At 42.6% G+C, this 23,707-nt stretch overlaps 1 protein-coding gene across 4 annotated transcripts in view; it reads left to right on the forward strand.

Annotated features, from left to right (window-relative positions):
- Nucleotides 1–738: 738 nt before the first annotated feature.
- nrbf2b (nuclear receptor binding factor 2b) overlaps nucleotides 739–23,707 on the forward strand; it is a 33,409-nt gene continuing 10,440 nt past the window's right edge. The window contains exons 1-3 of one of the 4 annotated variants that reach the window (XM_043712306.2): nucleotides 739–938; nucleotides 2,162–2,279; nucleotides 22,065–22,149. In XM_043712306.2, the coding sequence (XP_043568241.1) occupies nucleotides 22,095–22,149 (55 nt within the window). In that variant the 5' untranslated portion in view covers nucleotides 739–938; nucleotides 2,162–2,279; nucleotides 22,065–22,094. The remainder of the gene's footprint in view (nucleotides 939–2,161; nucleotides 2,280–22,064; nucleotides 22,150–23,707) is intronic. The other 3 variants (XM_043712305.2, XM_043712304.2, XM_087999113.1) reach the window with 3 other exon arrangements.

The following is a 23,707-nucleotide window of genomic DNA, read 5'->3' on the forward strand; positions in this document are numbered from 1 at the left end:
AGAAAGATCTGGGATGTTTACCCAATGGTTTGCTTAACATCTGGCAATTTATCTTACGGCTGTGTATGATTTCAACCATGTATGGGATCTTGCTGTGCAGAGTTTGGCACCTATGTCAATTGTTGTATAAAATCACATCAAGGTTGCAGCATTGAAACATTCCATTTAACCAAACAATGCTGACGTACTTGCTGCATTTCGACATGTCAGGGTTATACTTCGTTCCAATCCTTTCTCCCACATGTACTTGTTTAGCTTCCCCTTAAATGCACCCGTACTAATCACCGCAGCTCCTCTCGTGGTAGCAAGTTATTCTTCCGACTTCCCTCCTGGACTGACTGGTATTCTGTAAATATTATACATTAAAGCTTTGGTCCCCTGCATCTCCGCAGAGCAAGCCCTTCCACAATTTAAAAGACCCCTGCTCAACTCTCTCTTTTCGGGCTCCAGGCCCGAGATCAGTCCACCTTGATCTCAGTTCTGACATTATCCTTGTAAATACCGCCCTCCGCCAGCGGGTATTTCTCAGTCCTTTGTGGGAACACGGAGACAGCAGTTGAGTGGGAGCCCTCAGCGTCGCCGCGGTCTCCTCCGCCTCGGGCCTGAGGCCTTCCGTTACCACGGCAACCGCGGCGGGATCTCGCGAGAGGTGGGCTGGGAGGTCAGGGAGGTCGCGACGTCACAGGGGCCCCGTCGTCAGGCCCAGGGGCCGGCGGGGAGGAGGTTCAGTGCGGCCTTCCCTTCCCTCCGCTCGGCTCGGCTCGCCTCGCCCCGGCCTGCTGCCTGGATCCATGAGCGCGGCCCTGATGGTGGCGGCAGCCGGGCCGAGCTGAGGCCGGACTAGCCCAGCGACCGCCACCCCGCCCCCGCGCATTTTCCTGAATGCGGCCGTGTGGAGCAATAACCCAATGGACGTTATGGAAAGCCCTCTGAACCTGGTGAGTCAAGTTCACCGGGGCCGCTGGGCTCGAAGCTGAGCCCTCAGTCTGTGTGTGTCAGGTACAACTCCCCTCCCTCCACATCCCCAGGTCCTGTAATGTCAGGGTGTTTACTTTCTTTCTCAATGTCCAAGATATAAAGAGAGGAACACCTGCATTTACATAGCACCTGTCATTGAAGTGCTGGGGCGGGGCAATCAAGTAGCTCCAAAGTTCTCTCTTAGGAAACGTGGCATTGCACGTAGCGGGTTCCCACAAAACATTAATGTAATCACTTGTTTTCAGCGATGTTAAGGAGAAATCCTTTCGTTTTCAAAACACCACCATGGGTTTATTTGCAAGGGCCGGACAGAACCTTGCTGTCTCGTTCTCTTCACGGTTTAGCATCCCCAGTCCTGTTTCATCAACTTCTAGTGGGACTTGAACCCACAATCCTCCAACTCTCAGGCGAAAGCGTGACAACTGAGGCACCACTGACAAATAGTCGTAAATGGCAACAACTTTTCTTGACAGAAGTACGCAAGTGAATTGTGGCTGCACAATATTTTCATGGGTTATGTACCAAAAAATAACATGCTGACTTTTTAACTCTTCTATAAAGAGTAAGGCAGGATATTTGCCAACTGTTTTCCTTTGAGTCTAATCTTTATTTAATTTAATGAGTTGCATAATCTTTGATCATGCTGAAATCTGTTTGGTTTGAAGTTTTAAAATCGGGTAAGGATGGTTTGTGAAGGGAAAACTCGGTCGCCTAACCATACGTTATAATGTATTGAAATGTCTGAAATTTTCCCACAAAGTGTAAGTTGGTAGTCCACTGACATTCCGTTGTTTGAATTTCTTTAGAGTGCAATCATATGGAAATAGACACGGTAGTATAAATGATCAATCTTAAGGAAGGACCAAAATCTCAACATGTAGTTCTCATCTTAGGTATGAAAGTAAAAAATTTAAATCATATTGGCATCAAGCAGAGGATATTTTGCAAACTGAAATCAAGGAAGACTTTTAAATTTGTTTTATACTTATGACGTTAAAAATAATTCAAAGAAACAGTACAACCTTAACATGATCGAAAGCTGATCCTTTCAAGTAGCATTGTAAAAGATCAAAGATTTGGATGTATCATGCCTAATATCACTTATGCCCAAAGTTCTGTAATACTTTAGACTGTGTAATTGATTTGGGCACTGATTATGTATGTCTCTGATTTGTAAATGCAGAGAAAAGCCATGAACTGAATGGAAAAGCTGCCTGATTGCTGAAGGAATTCTGAAACAATCCCCAAAACTGTACTTGTACAAATAGAAGAATTCATGGACAAGTGGGTCCACAACTTATGTAATTTTACTGCTTATTGATTATGCAAGTGCTTTATTTAGCAAAATTCATGAAAAGTTTAGTCTAAATTATGAATGTCCTTGGTCTAATGTGTTGCACAGAGTACTAAATTTTGAAGATTGGCTGCAGGGATGGAATAAACTTCACTATTACTGATGGAGGAGACACATTAGGCAAGAAGAGCAAAGGAAGCAAATTGGTTCACCAGTTTGAGGAATGTTGCAGAACTTGAGCCAAGAGTTTTGAGCATTTTCTAAATAAACATGAGGATTCTGAAATCATTGGAGAATGGGCAGTCAGCAAAGATTGGAGAGAAGTTAGAGATGACTTGGAGTGAGACTTGAAAAAGTAATGCTGGATAAATTGAATGAAGGACAGTATAGGATATATTCAAACAGGATGTTGCAGAAATTACCATTAAAGGCTCCAGTGATAGATGATATGAAGATGGAAATAGAAAGCTTGGAATTGATTCTGATCCCATGAGTAGCAGGAGGAGAAACCTGGGGCTTTGATAGCAACATGTTGCTGTGTGTTGAACTGGAGACTGTTCTAGCTCATCGATGAATATAGGAGGAGAAAGTGAGGTCTGCAGATGCTGGAGATCAAAGTTGAAACTTTATTGCTGGAACAGCACAGCAGGTCAGGCAGCATCCAGGGAACAGGAGATTCGACGTTTCGGGCACAGGCCCTTCTTCATTCCTGAAGAAGGGCCTGTGCCCGAAACGTCGAATCTCCTGTTCCCTGGATGCTGCCTGACCTGCTGTGCTGTTCCAGCAATAAAGTTTCAACATCGATGAATATATATTAGTCAGAGGATGGCATAATGATAAGCATGGGATTAAGGATGATAGAGTAACCAAGCTGAGTGTTATTGACTGACATATACAGATAGCAGCTGTATTTCTACCAAAAGAATTTGCACATAAAGTATTTTTCAAGCCATCAGAACATCCCCACAAGAGCTTATTACCATTAAAATATAGACAGGCAGAAAGGTTTAGAAATGATATTCTTAGATTTGGGAGCCTTGGCATCTGATTGGTCAGGTGCCAGTGGTGGAGCATTTAAAATCATGGTAGCTCAAGTGGCCAGAATTGAAGAATTTTAGATATTCTGGGGGGCTAAAGAAGAGTACAGAGATAGGGAGGAGTAAGAATTAGCATTTCAGAAAAAGGGATTGGCTTAACTGGTCAGTGAGCATTCAGGTAATATGTGAATGAGTCATGTGCAGATTAGGACACAGCAGCAGAATTTTGGGTAACCACAAAATTTACAGCAAGTGGAACCTGGGAAGCTAACCAGGAGTGTATAGGAGTAGTTGAATCTAAAGCTAACAGTGGCATGGATGAAGGTTTCAATAGCATGTGAGCTGAGGCAGGGACAGAGTCTAGTTATGAATTCAAGGTGGAAATAGATGGCCTGGGTGGCAGCACAGATATGTAGTTGGAAAATCATCTCAGAGTCACAAATGACACCAAGTTTTTAAACGTTCAGTTCAGGCTCAGCAAGATGGACTTGGTGGTGAGGCAATGGAGTTTTTTCAGTCTTTCCAATATTTATTTGTAGAAAATTTCTGTCCGTCCAGTCTGGATGCTGAGCAACCACTCAAATGACTTAAAGCCTGTGGAGTCAGTGAGATGGGTGGTGCTGATTTAGATGTGGTGTTGTCTGCACTGTTGTGTAAAACAAGACTATGTATTTAAGTCATATCATGGGGCTACTTTCTATGATTTAGGATGTGAATATATGCTAATATTTATAATACCTACATGTGCTGAAAGCATGTTGCTGTTGATAAATAATGGTCAGAAGAATTGTGGAGGACGCTCTGTTTTTCTGGGATAGTATGCTCAATTGAGCGGACAGATAAGGCTTTAGGATTAGTATCTCTTCCAAAAGATGGCATAAGAACATAAGAACTAGGAGCAGGAGGAGGCCATCGGGCCCTTCGAGCCTGCTCTGCCATTCAATAAGATCACAACTGATCTTTTTGTGGACTCAGCTTCACTGCCCGTGCTCTCACCATACCCAGTAATTCCTTTATTGTTAAAAAAAAAACTATCTTTGCGTTAAAAATGTTTACTGATGTAACGTCAATTACTTCGCTCGGCAAGGAATTGCGTAGATTTACAACCCTCAGGATGAAGAAGTTCCTTCTCAATTCAGTCCTAAATCTGCTCCACCTAATTTTGAGGCTATGCCGTCTTGTCCTAGTTTCACCAGCCAGTGGAAACTTGCTCTCTACTTCTATTTTATCTATTCCCTTCATATTTTGTAAATCTATAAGATCTCCCTCTCATTCTTCTAAATTCCAATGAATATAATCCCAGTCTACTCAGTCTCTCCTCATAAGCCAACCCCTCAACTCCAGGATCAACCTAGTGAACTTCTTCTGCACCCCTTCCACTGCCGATACATCCTTTCTCAAGTAAGGAGACCAAAACTGCACATAGTACTCCAAGTGTGGCCCCACCAGCACCCTATACAGCTGCAACATAACCTCCCTGCTTTCAAACTCAAAGCCTTTAGCAATGAAGGACAAAATTTAATTTGCCTTCCTAATTACTTGTAACTGCAGACCAACCCTCTGTGATTCATGCACAAGGACACCCAAGTCCCTCTGCAAATCAGCATGCTGCAACTTTTTACCATTCAGATAATAAACCTTTTTACTGTTACTCCTACCAAAATGGATGACTTCACATTTATTAACATTGTATTCCATCTGCTGGACCTTTGCCCACTCACTAAAAGTATTTATGTTCCTCTGCAAAGTTTCACAATCCTCTGTACGCTTTGCTCTGCCACTCATCTTAGTGTCATCTGCAAACTTTGACACACTACACATTGTCCCCAACTCCAAATCATCTATATATATAGTGAATAATTGCGTTCCAACACTGATTTCTGAGGCACGCCACTAGGTACTGATTACCAACCAGAATAGCACTTATTTATCCCCACTCTTTGCCTCGAGTTAGTCAACCAATCCTCTATCCATGCTAATACTTGACCTGTGATGCCATGCATCTTTATCTTACGCAGCAGTCTCTTGTGCAGCACCTTGTCGAAGCTCTTTTGGAAATCTAGGTACACCACATCTACTGGGTCCCCATTGTCCACCTTGCTCGTAATGTCTTCATAGAATTCCAATAGATCTGTTGAGCATGACCTGCCCTCCATGAACCCATACTGTGTCTGTCCATCGGGACAATGTCTATCTAGATGCCTTGCTATTTCTTCCTTGATAATAGACTCAAGCATCTTCCCCACAACAAAGGACACATTTGACAGTTCAACACAAAAGAACAAACAACCTCCTGCACCCCACTATTCAAGAAAACAGTTGAACAAAATAGCTGGGAATTTGTCTCTTGTTTTCTTGTACAGGTAAAGAGGTGAAAGAAAATTACAGTAGATTGCATGCATTTGGAGTTGTATGGAGCTTTTACAGGAGGTTGGACTGTGGAAGTGTGTGGAGGTTACAGCAGGTTTGTACTCTATTTGATTCCTGTGTTGGTATGGTATTTGGAAGATTAGTGGTTTTTGGAATGGGGATGTTAACTCTTTTGAAGAGATGAGATTGTAGCTTCAGCTTGTCTTTGGGGAATTACTTGTAATCTGAGGAAACAATCTGATGGAGAAAGTAGCAATAAGAAAAACTTTATAGTTATATTTGAGAACATCTACTTCAAGCTGTTTGAATTGTAGACAGGAAGGTCAGCCTTCAAGCACCTTGTTTGTCTTTTTAAGGAAATGTGCATTTTAGTAACTGGACAGGCAGTCAGTATTGTCTCCCAGTCTGTTGCTTTCTGTGCTGTTTGTCACTGGAGGTCTGCAGCAGCTCCACTGGATTAACTTCAAAGTGACTTGAAAGTTTTCCTTGGATTCTATAAATTCAAAGGAATGTTTTCTCAAACAAAAACGTGTTACATAAGATCAAGTGCAGGCCTTTCTGCCCTTCAAAACTCTTCAATTATCTTTGTAGATGTGTGTATCCTTATATGAATTTCACACCTTTGCTCTATGTCCCACATCCTTTTGAAACAAAAGCTTTCACACTGGGTCCTTTTGGTCCCTGATTTCTGTGCCCTCCACCTGGAAAAAATGCTTTCTGGTTTTTCTTGTGAATAGGCTAGATCTAATTTCAAGATTATTTCCACTTTGTTCTGGATCCTGCACAGTAGGCTCTATTGCATCAACTCATTACTATTGTAAATATTCTGGTTAAATCAGCTTTCTAAACACAATAAAATACAAGATCCGCTTATGCTGCCTGTCTTCACAATTTAACGTAATTGAACTGTAATTGATTTTAAACTGCTGAAATGGCCTGGCAAATCACTGTTCAAAGGCAATTAAGGATGGACAAAAAAAATGCTGTCCTTGCCAACAATTCCCACATCCCATAAAGGAATATAGAGCAAAAAGCCTGCTTTGGACTGTTATCAAGGCCGATATATCCTCTCCACAGTACTGTGTTTAGACTTGAATGCACTTGTTATTAATTCACCTATTAGTCATTGATACAGGAACTTGTGGGCGACTGGAAAAGAGCTGTTTCTAGTGGCTGAGAAATTTATCAGAGAGCTTAGAAAATGAGGTAGCTGAAACAAAGGCTGTTGCTCTGTGCATTGATTTGTCCATCAAGTTCACAATCTCACCTGCATGCTTTGTGCAGGTTCTTCTCTCTTTGGGGAAGGAGAAATGTGCCTCCACATTGTGTCTAAAATACTCTTTGTATGTAAACATTTTGAATAAATTAAGGAGGGCCTTTGAAAAATCTCTAACTTGATGTGGCTCCTTTCACTTTTAGTTTTAAGTCTTCACAAAATGCTGTGAACCATAAAAAGAGGAAGTTTTTCCGAATAGTTTCCAAATCCCTCAATAGTCTCCTATATTCTGTAATCTCCATCAGCCCTATAAGATGTGGGATCCTCCAATTCTGGTCTCTTATCCAACCATGATTTTCAATACTCCACTGGGTACTGTGCTTTCAGCTGCCAAGATCCTAAACCCTGAAATGTTCTCCTTGTGCCTCTCCACACTACCTATCCTTTTTGGAGATGCTCTTCAAAATCTACTTGTTTGACAAAAAAAATCTCATTAATCTGTTCAGAGATATTACACACCTCTAGCCTTTGGACATCTTGTGTGGCTGTGTGATTTTGTATGATAATGGTTGTGTGAAGCACTTTGGATTGTCTTACTCTGTTAAAAGTTCCTTTATGCACACAAACCTTTATTGTTGACACATGACTGCCAGGCAGACATGTTTGCAATGTGGTCATTGAGCCATAAATTAGTAAATCTTGTTTACTGACCCTTAATTTAGAGTCATAGGATCATAGAATATGGAAACTAATCTATGCCCACCATGTTTTTTTTTATTTCAAAAATATACTTTATTCATATATATTTAATCTATACAATTGGACATGTCATCATTCTGTAAACATTCCATTTCTTTGTGTCGAAACAGGGTGATCATTCATATTCACAGGTTGGTGCGATTACATTGAGCTGAGGCGCCAGCGGAGCCCAAATGACTGCGTGGGCCCCCTGTTCTTCATTAGGCAGGCAGATGTTAGACGGTGGTCTTTCCCCACCGCGCCTTGGCGGCAGCTGCCCCAAGCTTCAGCGCGTCCCTCAACACGTAGTCCTGGACCATGGAACGTGCCAGTCTGCAACACTCAGTCGGGGTCAACTCCTTCAGCTGGAAGATCAACAGGTTTCGGACCACCCAGAGAGCGTCCTTCACCGAGTTGATGATCCTCCAGGCACAGTTGATGTTCGTCTCGGTGTGCATCCCGGGGAACAGACCGTAGAGCACGGAGTCCCGCGTCACGGCGCTGCTCGTGACGAGCCTCGACAGACACCACTGCATTCCTCTCCAGACTTCCTCTGCATAGGCACATTCCAGAAGGAGGTGTGTGACAGTCTCGTCCCCCCCGCAGCCGCTTCGAGGGCAGCGTGCGGTGCGGCAGAGAGTCCGGGCGTGCATAAAGGATCTCACAGGCAGAGCCCTTCTCACCACCAGCCAAGCCATGTCTTGGTGCTTGTTGGAAAGTTCTGGCGATGAGGCATTCTGCCAAATGGCTTTGACAGTCTGCTCAGGGAACCGCTCGACAGGATCCGCCCTCTCCTTTTCCCGAAGGGTCTCAAGGACACTACGTGCTGACCACTTCCTGATGGACTTGTGGTCAAAGGTGTTTTTCTTGATAAATTTCTCCACGAAGGACAGGTGGTACGGAACGGTCCAACTACTCGGAGCGTTCCGCGGCAGCGAGGCCAGGCCCATCCTTCGCAACACCGGGGACAGGTAGAACCTCAGTACATAGTGACACTTGGTGTTTGCGTACCGGGGATCCACGCACAGCTTGATGCAGCCACACACAAAGGTGGCCATCAGGGTGAGGGTGGGATTGGGTGTGTTTTTTCCCCCATTGCACCGGTCTTTGTACATTACATCTCTTCGGACCCGGTCCATCTTTGATCTCCACACGAAGTGGAAGATGGCCCGGGTGACAGCGGCAGCACAGGTTCTGGGGATAGGCCAGACCTGTGCCACGTATAACAATACTGAGAGTACCTCACACCTGATGACCAGGTTCTTACCCGCGATGGAGAGCGACCGTTGCTCCCATCTGCCCAGTTTCTGTCTCCCCTTCCTGATCCGCTCCTCCCAGGTCTTGGCGCACGCCCCAGCCCCCCCGAACCAAATACCCAGCACCTTCAGGTGGTCAGTCCTGACGGTGAAGGGGATAGAGGATTGGTCGGCCCAGTTCCCGAAGAGCATGGCTTCGCTCTTGCCTCGGTTTACCTTGGCCCCCGAGGCCCGTTCGAACTGGTCACAAATGCACATGAGTCTGTGCATGGACAGCGGATCCGAGCAGAAAACGGCGACGTCATCCATGTACAGGGAGGCCTTAACCTGCAGGCCCCCGCTGCCAGGAATAGTCACCCCTTTCAGGCTCGCATCCTTCCTGATGGACTCGGCAAATGGCTCTATGCAACACACAAACAAGGCAGGAGAGAGAGGGCAGCCCTGCCTGACTCCAGATCTGACTGGGAAGCTATCTGATTCCCATCCATTGATTGAGACTGCACTGACAATGTTGGTGTAGAGCAGTCTGATCCAATTAGCGATTCCCTCCCCGAAGCCCATTTTGGAGAGGACATCCCTCATATATGTATGCGATATCCTATCAAAGGCTTTCTCCTGGTCCAGGCTGATGAGGCAGGTGTCCACCCCCCTGTCCTGCACGTAGGCGATCGTATCTCTGAGGAGTGCGCGACTCTCAGCGATCTTCCTGCCCGGTACAGCACAGGTTTGGTCAGGGTGAATCACCCCATGTTGCCAAATTAAACTAGTCCCACCTGCCTGTACTTGGCTCATAACCCTCCAAAAAACTTCTTGTTCATGTACTTATCCAGGTGTCTTTTGAGCGTGACTGTACCCGCATCCATTACGTCCTCTGGAGGTTCATTGCATTCACGAACCATTCTCTGTGTGAAAAAGGAAGTTGCCCGTCAGTTTGCACATAGCAAGATCCAATAAATTTCAATGACACGTCAACTAGTTCTTTTAGTTTTTTTGATGACAATTGATGGAGATCTCTGTTCTTAAGCAAATTAGCACCATTGAACCTATTAAACCACTTCAGAGTGCAGGCAGGACTTGCATCTCATCAGACAGACAAGACCTCCATTATGCAGCGCTCCCTCAGCGCCAACCCTCTGACAGGGAGGATGTGAAGGTGCCGGCGTTGAACTGGGGTAGACAAAGTTAAAAATCACACAACACTATGTAATAGTCCAACAGGTTTATTTGGAAGTACTAACTTTCGTAGTGCTGCTCCTTCATCAGGTAGCTCTGGACCAAGATCATAAGACACAGAATTTATAGCAAAAGACCTCAGTGATATGCTACTGAAACAGTATACAGAACAACCTTGATTATTCGAACAAGACAGGCAGGGAGAATTTTGTTTGAATAACTGATTGTTCAGATTACGTTTTTACGAGACCTTGAGATCTTGATCAGATAATCCGAAATTCAGATAATTGATGTTCGGATAGCCAGGATTGTTCTGTGTTGAGCTATAGCAAGAAATCTTTTGCTATAAAGTCTATGTCTTACGAATCTGTGCCACAACTCCCTGTTGAAGGAACAATGCTTTTTAACTCTGACAGGAAAGCATTCCTCAGTTTGTATGATTCAAGTTAAAGTGCGCAGAAGTCAAGCTTTTGGTTTAAATATTTAGTTTAAATAGATGGAGGTTACTTTATTGTTATTATGGAATCTTCAGTGATTAAAAGAGAAATTTAGTAACAAAAAATGAAGGTCAAAATTTAAAAAAAGTACAGATAGGTCGAAAAGAATTCTTGGTATTTTATTGTTCAGGTGGAAGTTTATAAAACAAGAGACTTAGAGAGAGAGAGAGAGAGAGTTGACAGATTCCTGGTTTTGCAGGCAAGGCTTTTCTGGCTGCTTAGTTGCCTTACATGATGTGGAGATCCCGGTCTTAGTCTGAGGTGGACAAGGTCAGGCAGTCACCCAACACCAGGTTATAGTCCAACAGGGTTATTTGAAATGATAAGCTTTCAGAGCGCTGCTCCTTTCTCAGGTGAGATGACTTCATCTGATGAAGGAACTGCTCTCTGAAAACTTGAGTTCTGATAAGCCTGTTGGACTATAACCTGGTGTTGTGACTTCTGAGCTAATTGCTTTACAGCAGACCACTAACTTTCAAGAGCCTTCAAACTTTTCGTCATGCTCTGTGCCTGGGGAGACATATTTTCCTTTGGTAGTTCAAGATGGAACCCCTCTGTCGAGGCAGCTTACCTTTTCAAAGCATTCTTAGCTAGCATGTTAGGATGACCACTATTACAGGGTGACTTATGCAAAAAGTAAGTCGTGCTACGCTGGTGTTCGGGAAACAGCTCTTATTCCACCTGTGGTTCTTGGTCTTTGTACTAGTCCGTACCTAATTTGCATTCTCTCTCTCAGTGAATCATCAAGGAACTTTGTTGTCTTGTGAGAGTTGTTACATATCTGGATATGTCTCTCTGTCTGTCACATGGTTGTAGTTGTATAGTCAGATGATTTGTAGCAATTTTTAACTATTGGTGTCGCCATGTCCAGTCTTTTTCCTAAAAATGACTGTACCATATCCGCACATTTGTAATGGTTAGACTTATCAACGATGCTGCATAAAAGTAAAGGTAAGGTCGGCATAGTCTTTCCAGACCGTAGGGCTGCTTTGTCATTGGAGAGAGACTGGTGGTGCTTTAAACTGAGGGTCCCCATGCCTCAGGTAAGGGGAGAGGTTGAAGAGGAGAGTCCTTCATGGTGTCACTCTGCATTGAACTTAGCGTACTAAGAGATTTGGGTCGAGTGGATGTTGGGAAGCTAGAATTCAAAGGCACAGCCTCAGAATGAAGGGATGAGCCTTTAGAACTGAGATGAAGAGGAGGTTCTTCAGTCAGGTGGTTAATCTGTGGAACTCATTGCTACAGAATGCGTTGGAGGCTAAGACATTGAGTGTATTTAAGACAGGCGTAGATAGGTTCTTGAGTAGTATGGGATTAAAGGTTATTGTATAATAGAATCATAGAACCCCTACAGTGTGGAAACCGGTCATTTTGGCCCAACAACTTAGAGTCATAGAGCTGCACAGCATGTCCAACTCGTCCATGGCAACCAGATATCGAAAACTAATCTAGTCCCATTTGCCAGCACTTAGCCCATATCCCTCTGAACTCTTCCTATTCATATACCCATCCAGATGTCTTTTAAATGTTGTTGTAATTGTACCAGCCTCCTTCATTTCCTCTGACAGGTCATTCCAAACATGAAAGGAGCTTGGGTCCCTTTTTAAATCCTCCTCCTTCCCCCCCCCCCCCCCCCAACCTTAAACCTACACCGTCTAGTTTTGGACTCCCTTACCCTGGGGAAAAGACTTTGGCTACTCACCCTATCCATGCCCCTTATGATTTTATAAACTTATCACTCCTCAGCCTCCGATGCTCCAGGGAAAACAATACCAGCCTATTAGGCCTCTCCCTATAGCTCAAACCCTCCAGCCCTGACAACATTCTTGTAAATAATTTCTGAACCTTTTAAAGTTCACAACATCTTTTCTATAGCAGGAAAACCAGAATTGGTATGAGGGGGAACATTTTTGCCACTTGCAGAAAATCGAAGCATAACCTAAGTCTCTACATTTATCTGACCCAAGTCTGGCCATTGATTGGTTTGTGTTGGACTGCAGAAAAGAGTTCCTTTGAACTTCTTGGACATGTCTGTTTTGTGGGGGTGCGTGGGAGGGGGAGATGAGGTTTGTGGGGTGAGGGGGAAGGGAATGGAGAGAGAGAGAGAGAAGGTTTCGGTGCATTCTTCGGTCTTTGTTCATTCATACATGTTTCTCAATTTCCAGCTGTTTTATTGCTTTGCTATAGTTATTTTACTTAGTTTTTTTTTCACTTCTGTTTTTTGCAAATTGCCTGTTTCCTTTGTATCCATTTTATCCCCCTTGTACTATTTACTGAGTCATCTTTCACTCAGTTTCTTTTATTTATTTATCACCTATTTCCCCAGGTTAGTCTTCCTACAACTTTTCCTCACTTGCTGCCTCTTTCACCTGTTTTACTTGTATGTATTTATGTATTTCCTTCTGAACCCACAGTCTTCTGCCATAACTGCTACTCACTTGGGTACTCCATCTTTCATCAGCACTTCTTTCTTCATAGCAAACTCCCTTAATTACACTTTTTATTTCTCCCTTTAAGTGTGTAAGGTATGAACAGGTAGGGAAAGAGTTAAATTTTGGATGACAAAAGGCTCAGTGAGCATGACTTTCTGCAGATATGCAGATAAGAGCTTGCAGTAAACAATGAGGTGCTGGAGGCAAGGTTTAACAAGGTGAAAAAAGCTTTCATTGTGTAAAGCCATTTAACAAGATGAAGAAGCATTTGTTATGCAAAGTCAGTTAAACAAGGTGAAAAGCATTGATTATGTGAAGCCAGTTAAGGTTAAGAACATTCAGTGTGTAACAGCAGATGGCTTCATCTTTACTATTGAAACTCGCTGATTGTAATGGTCACCCAATCAATATGTATGTCACCTTATCTAGATGCTCCTCCCTGCAAGTGACTATATAATTCATTAAGAATGTGTTGTTCAAGAGAAAACTGAGAACTCATGTCTCTGTGCACATGGGCGATTGTGCTCTCTCCCTCCAGGACCCGTAATAAAGATGAAGGAGGTAAAGCTGTACTGTGTCTTTGAGCGTTTTGCTTTGACTGATACAGGGATAGGGAAATGGGATGACACCTTTCCAACCGGTTTGCCAATCTCTCCATTTAGTCATCGAGATGTACAGCATGGAAACAGACTCTTCAGTTCAACTCGTCCATGCCTACCAGATATCCCAATCCAATCTAGTCCCATCTGCCAGCACCTGGCCCACATCCCTCCAAACCCTTCCTTTACATATACCCATCCAGATGCCTTTTAAATGTTGCAATTGTACCAGCCTCCACCACTACTTCTGGCAGCCTATTCCACACACGCACCACCCTCTGCATGAAAAAGTTGCCCCTGAGGTCTCTTTGATATCTTTCCCCTCTCACCCTAAATCTATGCCCTCCCAGTTCTGGAGTCCCACCCCAGGAAAAAGGACTCGTCTATTTATCCTATCCCTGCCCCACATGATTTTATAAACCTCTATAAGGTCACCCTTCAGCCTCTGGTGCTCCAGGGAAAACAGCCCCAGCCTGTTCAGCCTCTCCCTGTAGCTCAGATCCTCCAACTCTGGCAACATCCTTGTAATCTTTTCTGAACCCTTGCAAGTTTCACAACATCTTTCCGATAGGAAGGAGACAAGAATTGCACGCAATATTCCACCTCTCCCTTATATCTCAAAATCCTCCAACCTGGCAATATCCTTGTAAATCTTTTCTGAATCCTTTTAAATTTCACAACATCCATCCTTCTGATAGGAAGGAGACCAGAATTGCATGCAATATTCCAAAAGTGGCCTAACCAATATCCTGTACGGCTTCAACATGACTTCCCAACTCCTGTACTTGATACTGTGACCAATAAAGGAAAGCATACCAAACGCCACCTTCATTATCCTATCTACCTGCATCTCCACTTTCAAGGAGCTATGAACCTGCACTCCCAGGTCTCTTTGTTCAGCAACACGCCCTAGGACCTTACCATTAAGTGTATACGTTCTGCACTGACTTGCTTTCCCAAAATGCAGCACCTCACATTTATCTAAATTAAACTCCATCTGCCACTCAGCCCATTGGCCCATCTGATTGAGATCCTGTTGTAATCCGAGATAACCTTCTTCGCTGTCCACTACGCATATTTTGTGTCATCTGCAAACTTACTAACTAAACCTCTTATGCTCACGTCCAAATCATTTATATAAATGATAAAGTAGTGGACCCAGCACCGATCCTTGTGGCACTCCATTGTCAGTGCAACATTTGCATTTAGATGGGAGGAGATTCTGCTTTATAGAGAACTCTGGAAGGAACGATCGTTTTAAAGAGACGGTTGTGTTGGGAGTCCAAATTATCCTCTGTGCAGAAAGAGCAAATAATCAGTGTTTGTTTCAGGATACGAGGAAAGTCTGCATTATCCAGTTGGCTGCTCAACAAAGACAAATTAGGGTGCTGTGTTTGATGTTCCTTAATGTGGAGCCTTGTGTTAAAATGCTGCCCTATTCCTACCCATCTTGCTGTATCCTCCTAAAATATTTTCTCAAGTTCAAAGTTATGTTCATTTAATAAACAGCCCACACATCAAAACTAAACTATTTTGGTCTAAGTTGCAATAAGATTTGTGTTGCCTGGTTGAAATAAATCGGGGGAGAGCATTGCATCGTCTCAAAATAAGGCCATTAATAGTTTATTGGTGTGAATAATCATTAGGCAGTCAGTGTGAAAGACAGGTTTCCCAGTTACACAAGCAATCCTTTCGTAACAAATTTCCAGACTAAGGGTTTTATTTCTCTAGTAGTTAGTTTCTTAGTTTTATTTTGATTGTTGAATCCACACTGTTGTTTGTTGCCAGTATTCTTGTTGTCTCTCTAGAATGTCTTTATTTTCAGACTTTCCAGTTCCCATGAGAAGTGAGTAGATTACAAAAACATGGCTGAGGGCTCTAGAACCAAGGATATGGTGTTAGTTTTTAAAAAAAGCATCAGATGAGGGGCATCTCTGTTCAGAAGGTGGTGAATGGTTGGAATGGTTGCAAATGCTGGAGATCAGAATTGAAAAGTGTGGCGCTGGAAAAGCACAACAGGTCAGGCACCATCTGAGGATCAGGAGACTTGACATTTCGGGCATAGGCCCTTCAACAGGATGAACGAAATGTTGACTCTCCTGTTCATTGGATGCTGCCTGATCTGCAGTGCTTTTCCAGTGTCACACTTTTCGCCTCCTAACGTTTGGAATGTCTAGATGTCTCTACCAGAGGGCAAAAGTATGTCAGACATTGAGTGTTTTCAAGATAGTGATAGATTTCTAGTTACTATTGACATTAAGGGATATGGAGTTTCTGTGGCGATATGGCATTGAGTAGATGGTCAACCATGCTAATGCAGAGTGTAATGAAGCAGGCACAAGGGACTGAATTTATTCCTGATGAAGGGCTTTTACCCGAAATGTCGATTTTTGCCTGTCCTCGGATGCTGCCTGAATTGCTGTGCTCTTCCAGCACCACTGATCCAGAACAAGGGACTGAATGGCCTACTGCTGCTATGTTCTGATCTTTTTCCATTCTTTAAAGCAATAACTTTTCAGTTGTTTGAAAAAAATCCATGTATCATTTGAAGTTGCCATTTTTGTATATGAGGGTGATGAGGCAGCCAGAACTCTCCCAGCGATGCTGTGCTTGAGCAAGGTGTGCAAAAGCAACTTCTGCATAACTTCCTTTTCTCCCTTTGAGTTCTGGCTTCAGTTCTGCCTCAGTGAGGAATTTTCTGGCCTTGATGTAACCTTGAACAGCCATTAGGGATTCACGTGAGGAACTGTTGCAGGCAAGAATATTGTGACCGTTCTCTAGGCCTTAATAAGCTGGAACTCCTACAGCTGTCTTCTATTCGTGATCATTTTAACCTGTTGCTAAAATTCCTTTGTGTTACTGCTTATTGCTAACTGATTCATAAAGTAATGTACTAAAGTCAATGTACTTTCACCTGATCTATCTAGATTGTAATCTTGCAGTAAATTAATTAAAATCAATTCAAGTATAATGCACATCATATTTGTTAGATATTAGTTTGCCAGAAGGCCTGTTTTAATAAAACATTCCGAAAGATTTTCTTCCATCTATTGCTTTCTCTCTGTGGAGGCCTTCACTTACAAGCCACCGTGTAACGCACTCTGCCAGGACTTTGCATACAGCTGTCAAAGTACAATGTGATGTCCTTTGTCATTGGTACATCTTGTGTACATAAATTTAACTGACTAACCAAATCAACAGTCCAAGATCCCATGGTGTAGATAATCTCTTCTCCTGAGATGTCTTGCTGAATTGTAGAAGGTGGCCTTGGGTTTCCTAATTCTGTCCATATCACGTTGTGACCTTTTTTATCCAAACATTGGTTCAAGAATGGTTAAGGAGAAAGTGAGGACTGCAGATGCTAGAGATCAGAGCTGAAAATGTGTTGCTGCGCTTTTCCAATAACACATTTTCAGCTCAAGAATGGTTAAACCCCACACAGAAAAGTAAAACTAGTTCAGCAATCTGTGATATAATTGAACACAGTGTGCCACTTGTTAATCTATCTAATTTGTATTTAGAGTTTTCTTTTCTTTCACTCATGGAATGGGAGCATCGTTGGCTAGGTCAGCATTTATTGCCTTTTCCTAATTGCCCAGAGGGCAGTAAAGATCAACCACATTGCTATGGGTCTGGAGTTACGTGTAAGCCAGACCAAGTTGATAGGATTGTGAAGAAGGCATATGGTGTGTTGGCTTTCATTAGCAGGGGGATTGTGTTTAAGAGCTGTAAGGTTTTGTTGCAGCTCTATAAAACCTTGGTGAGACCACATGTGGAATATTGTGTTCAGTTCTGGTCACCTCATTATAAGAAAGATGTGAAAGCTCGAGAGAGGGTGCAGAGGAGATTTACCAGGATGCTGCCTGGACTGGAGGGCATGTCTTATGAAGAACAGTTGAGGGAGCTGGGGTTTTCTCTTTGGAGTGAAGAAGGATGAGAGGTGACTGTGTAGAGGTGTACAAGATGATGAGAGGCATAGATAGAGTGGATAGTCAGAGACATTTTCCCAGGACAGAAATGGGTATCATAAGGGGGCATAAGTTTAAGGTGATTGTAGGAAGGTTGACGGGAAATGTCAGAGGTTGCTTTTTAAACAGGGAGTGATGGGTGCGTGGAATGCATTGCAAGTGGTGGTAATAGAGTCAGATACGTTAGGGATATTTAAGCAACTCTTGAATAGGCACATAGATGATTTTAAAATGAAGGGTATGTACGTTTGTTTGATCTTAAAGTAGAATAAAAGGTTGGCACAACATCGAGAGCTGAAGGGCCTGTACTGTGCTGTACTGTTCTATGTTCTATCTAGTCCATTTTCCAGCATTTGGCCCATATCCCTCTAAACCCTTCCTATTCATATACCTATCAACATACCTTTTAAATGTTCTAATTGTACCAGCCTCCTCCACTTCCTCTGGCAGCAAAGTTCATACAGGCACTGCACTTGGTGTAGAAAAAGTTGCCCCTCAGATTCCTCTTTAATCTTTCCCCTCTCACCTTAAACCTATGCCCTCTAGTTTTGGTCTCTTAAGCCCCAGGGAAAAGACCTTCGCTATTTACCCTATCCATGCCCCTCATGATTTTATAAATCTCAGTAAGGTCACCCCTCACCTTCCGATGGTCCAGGGAAAATAACCCCAGTCTATTCAACCACTCCTAATAGCTCAAACCCTCCAAATCTGCCATCATCCTTGTAAATCCTTTTTGAACCCTTTCACATTTCATAACGTCCTTCCTGTAGGAAGACCAGAATTGCACGCAATATTCCACTAGTGGCTTAACCAATGCCCTGTACAGCTGCAACATGACCTCCCAACTCCTATACTCAATACTCTGACCAATAAAGGAAAGCATACCAAACACCACCTTCACTATCCTATCTACCCGTGACTCTACTTTCAAGGAACTATGAACCTGCATTCCAAGGTGTCTTTGTTCAGCAACACTCCCCAGGACCTAACCATTAAGTATATAAGTTCTGACCTGATTTGCCCTTCCAGAACACAACACCTCCCATTTATCTTAATTAAACTCCATCTGCCACTCCTTGGCCAGTTGGCCCGTCTGATCAAGATCCCGTTGTACTCTGAGGTAACCTTCACTGTTCATTACACCTCCAATTTTAGTGTAATCAGCAAACTTACTAACTATATGTCCTATGTTCACATGCAAATCATTCATATAAATGAGGAAAAGTAGTGGACCCAGCACCAACCCTTGTGGCACACCACTGGTCACAGCCCTCCAGTCTGAAAAGCAACCCTCAGTCTTCTACCTACGAGCCAGTTCTGTATCCAAATGACTAGTTCTCCCTGTATTCTGTATGCACTAACCTTGCTGACCAGACTACCATGAGGAACCTTGTTGAATGCCTTTTTGAAGTTCGTATAGATCATGTCCACTGCTCTGCCCTCATCAATCATCTTCATTCCTTCTTCAAAAAACTTTGTTATTCCTAATCAAAAATGCCACTCCCATGCATCTCTTGTTTTCCCCCCCCCCCACCTTTTTTTATCCTTCCTATGCCCTGGAACATTAAACTGCCAGTCCTGTCCATCCCTGAGCCACGTTTCTGTAATCACTGTGATATCCCAATCCCAGTGTTCCCAACCATGCCCTGAGTTCATCTGCCATACCTGTTCAGCCTCTTGCATTGAAACGAATGCAGTTTAATTTATCAGTCCTACCTCATTCTCTGCATTGTTCTGCCTGCCTTGATTGTTTGACTTGGTCCTTTTCCCATCTGCACCAGTCTCACTAATCTGTTTTTTCACTGTCTCCTTGGGTTCCACCTCACCACCTTACTAGTTTCAGTACTCTCTAGCAGCTCTAGCAAATCTCCCTGCTAATACATTAGTCCCCTTCCAATTCAGCTGCAATCCGTCCTCTTTATTCAGGTCATTTCTATCCCAGATGAGATTCCAATGATCCAAAATCCTTCTCCCCTGCACCAACTCCTCAGCCACGGATTCATCTGCTCCATCCTCCTATTCCTACCCTCACTAGCCCGTGGCACCAGGAGTAATCCAGATATTGCTACCCTCTTAGTGCCTATTTTTTATATTTTTAAAGTTTAATCAAGATACAGATCTAAAAAACATATATTCGAGCAAGAACCCATTCTACTCACAATTGTAGATTTACAGAGGGAGAAAAAAATTACTCTTTCAAACTAGCCATTCAGCTCCTCCCCTGCTGTGAACTCGTCCACACAGGTTTCTCCAACTTCATTGTTTCTTTATTTTTCTTAGCACAACTCTGATGCCCAGAAATACTTGAAACCAAACAGCAGAGGCAGTCAGCTGTGTTCCCTGCTGGGTCAGACAGCTGTGCAGGTTTACTTCTCCGTTTTGATTCACTTCCCACGTGGTCACTGCTTTGTCTCTCTTTCTCCTTTGTGAAGTGCTGTTATTTTGCATCTTTTTTTTTCCAAAGTTTCAAGACATGAAACAGCTTATGAAGCAGTACTTCACCTAGAATTCAAGAAAATCGCCTCCAGCACTGAAAATACCTCAAAGGTGGAGCAATTCTTATAGCCACGATTTTTTCCCATCCTTCATCTTCTGTTGCAGCTTTCACTTTTTAACATCTATTTTCTATTAGCTATTTGAAATGTGAATCTTAATAAGATGCAGGCATGTGTTTTTTTAAAAAAACAGATTTCAATCAAAGGATGCCCAAAAAAAGAAGAGAAAATAAACTTAGAACAAGCAAGCAAGTTATACGAAAACTGATAGTAAGAACTTATTTAAGAAACCTAAAAATAAGAGTGGCCAAAGTGAATATAGGCTTCTTAGAAAGTATGCTGGAAAATAATAATGGGGAGCCAGACAAATGGCAGAATTGAATAATTTCTTTGCATCAACCTTTACAGTAGAGGCAACATTAGTATTTCAAAAAAGCTAAATAATCAGAAGAGGTTGTGGTAAAGAGGGAGGAAATGAACATGGTATCTCGAGAGATAAAGTGCTAATGGGGGTTAAAGGGTGACAAGTCCCCTGGACGTGATGTGTTGTATCCTCGGAATTTAAAGGAAGTAGCTACAGCGGTGGAAGGTACACTGCTAGTAATCTTCCAAGAATCCTTAGATTCTGGAGAACTGCCAATCTAACACTCTCTTATTCAAACAGTGAGGGAGACAAAAATGGGTAACTATAGACCAGTTAGCTTAACATCTGTCATTGGGAACATTTCAGAGTCTGTTATAAAGGATGTATAAAGGAGCATTTAGAAATAGATAAGATGACCATGCAGAGTCAACATGACTTCATGAAGGGAAAATGATATCTGACAAACTTGTTGGAGTTCTTTGAGGGGATAAAAAGCAAGATACATAAGGAAGAACCAGTAGATGTAATACTTGAAATTCCAAAAGCCATTTGAAAAGGACTGCAAGTAAGACGACTAAATAAGATGAATCCATGGTGTTGCAAGTAATGTACTAGCATGGGTAGAGGATTGGCTAACTAACAAAAAGAATGAGAGGAAACATAAAATTCCTAGGGGACTAGACAAAGTAGAAGTTGTTTCCTCGTTTTGGGAGATTCTAAGATCAAACTGCTTAATCTCAGAACAAGCGGTCACTCTTTAACATGGATGAGGAGTGATATCTTACGAAGGTAGTGAATCTGTGGAAATCCTTACTGCGGAATGCTTTCAAAGCTTGATCGTTAAGTATATTAAAGACCAAAATAGACAGTAAGGGAATTGAGGTTATGGAGTTGAGGACTATCAGATTAGCTGCTGTCTCGTTGAACTGGAGAGGGCTAATTGGCCTAATGGCCTGTTTCTGCACCAACATTTTATGGTCTAAGCCTCTGATTTGAATACCAATTTTAGTTTGAAATGTGCAGTTGCAGTTATGGCTTGTGTGATTTCTAATCCAAGGCTTTATACGCTATTTTGCGAGTATAATTTGTATTGGGAGGGATGTATTCATTGCTGTCACAGGTGTTTAGAGTCATAGATGGAATTACAGATGAGATGTAGTGCAAAGCATAGTGGCATATTGGCAAAGATTTGCTTTCAGAACATTTTGCAACCCGTTTCATGTGTATATTTGGGAGTAATCACCACTCATAATATGCAATAGATAATGGCAGCTTTAATTAATTACGTGATCAACTTAGTGACAAAGCAACAGTTATGATCGAACAGTTCATTGTACCTGGAAATACGACACTTATTTCACTGAGGTTATCATTGAGTTTGTGATTAATTTTGCACATGTGACATGATGTTCATGTGATGATCCATTTTATACCATGAACATTCTGACCAATCTTGCTTCAGCCTTGATCAATGAGGAAGTGGGATATCATAAGGAGTCGTGCAGTTTTGGAGGTGTCTGCCTTTTCCAACAGTATAAATGAAAACGGCCCAATTCAGCTGCAAGGCTATTGCCTAATAGAATAATAGCTATCATGGTAGAACTTGATTTGGAACAACCATTTGCTTAGAAGTATTGTTTCTTTCAGGCTCACCAGCAGAGCAGAAAGGCGGAGCGTATGCTAGCAGCAGGAAGGTATGCTGAAGCAATTGAATGTCATGGGAAGGCTGCAGGTTGGTGAATCTTTTCAGCATATAAAACCAAAATATTAGTTCCCCCAGCAGGCACTCTGAGGAGTTTTCATGCAAGTTTTCATTATATTTGTAATAATTTGATCCTATTTCACAGCCTGTGATTTCTCTTTACTTTGCAGACCTGGTTTTCATTCTCATTCTAGTTACTTCCACTAAGAAATCTAACAACAGTAACTTCCATTTATGTGATGTCTTTAATCTAGCACCAGTCCCAAGGTGCTTCTCAGGAGTGGTATCAAACATGACTTGGCATTGAGCCACGTAAGTGGAGATGATGACTGACTTGGCCAAAGATATGCTGTAGGTTTAAGGGGTATCCTAAAGAAGGAGAAGGACAGAGATTTAACAGGAAAAATCCAGAGCTTTCCCAATAGACACTGCTGCATGTGTTGGAGAGATTAATATCAGAGCTGCACGAGAGACCAGAATTGGACGAAGGCAAGAGTTTGCAGGGTTGGAGCACTGGAAGAGACCCCAGAAGTTGAGTATGCAGATGCACAGACCCAGGATAAAAGTTTGACTAATTAGGTCTGAAGTGAGAAGATCAGAGGGTTGTGGATGTTCTGTCGTTGAAAATATTTAAGACTGAGACAGAATTTTAGAAAACAAAAGACAATAATATATAAGAGCAGAATTAGACCATTCATCCTATTGAGTCTGCACCACCTGTCAATCATGCTGATATGTTTCTCAACCCTATTCTCTGGTATTCTTCCCATAACCTTTCATCCCCATACTAATCACAAATCTATCTCTGTCTTAAAGGCACTCAGTGATTTGGCCTGCACAGCTTTCTGCGGCAGTGAGTTCCACAGAGTCACCTCCCTCTGGCTGAATTCGTCCTCATCTTAGTTCTAAACTGTTGTCCCTTCACTCTGAGGCTGTAACCCCATCCAGAGTAGGCAGAAAAGTGAAGTTTAGATTGAAGAGCGACTGCGATTGTGTTGGAAGGGTGGAGCATGTTTGAGGAGTTGAATAGTTTATTCCAGTGTCTATTCCTTATGTTTTTGTAAGCTGTGGAAGGATTTGCAAAACGATGGAAATTTTAAATTCATGAGGTTGTGAGATGGGAGAGCACACAGCTGATGGGTAAGTGGGTTTTGGTGCCAGTTAGGATACAGAATTATGAATTCACTCAAGGGATGCAGATGTCACTGTAGGGGCCATCAATTACTGCCCAGGCCATCAATTACTACCCATTGCTAATTGCCCAGACGGCAGTTAAGAGTCAATCACATTTCTGTGTGTCTTGAGTCACATGTAGCTAGACCAGGTAAGGACGTCAGACTTCCTTCCCTAAAGGGGATTAGTGAATCAAATCAAATGGGTTTTTAGGACAGTCAAAAGTGGTTAATCACATTAATTCAAATTTCATCTGCCATGTTGTGATTTGAACCCATGTTCCCAGATCGTTAGCCTCAGCCTCTGGGTTGCTAATTCAATGACATTACCACTCTGCCTCCCTGCAATTTTTGATGAGTTTGAGTTTATGTAGGGCACATCAGAGGAGGCTAACCAGCAGAGCATTGGAATAGTC

This window comes from Chiloscyllium plagiosum, unplaced genomic scaffold (assembly GCF_037043375.1).
Source record: "Chiloscyllium plagiosum isolate Xiang-an unplaced genomic scaffold, Cpla_swu_hap1 HiC_scaffold_22, whole genome shotgun sequence".
Lineage (NCBI taxonomy): Eukaryota > Metazoa > Chordata > Chondrichthyes > Orectolobiformes > Hemiscylliidae > Chiloscyllium > Chiloscyllium plagiosum.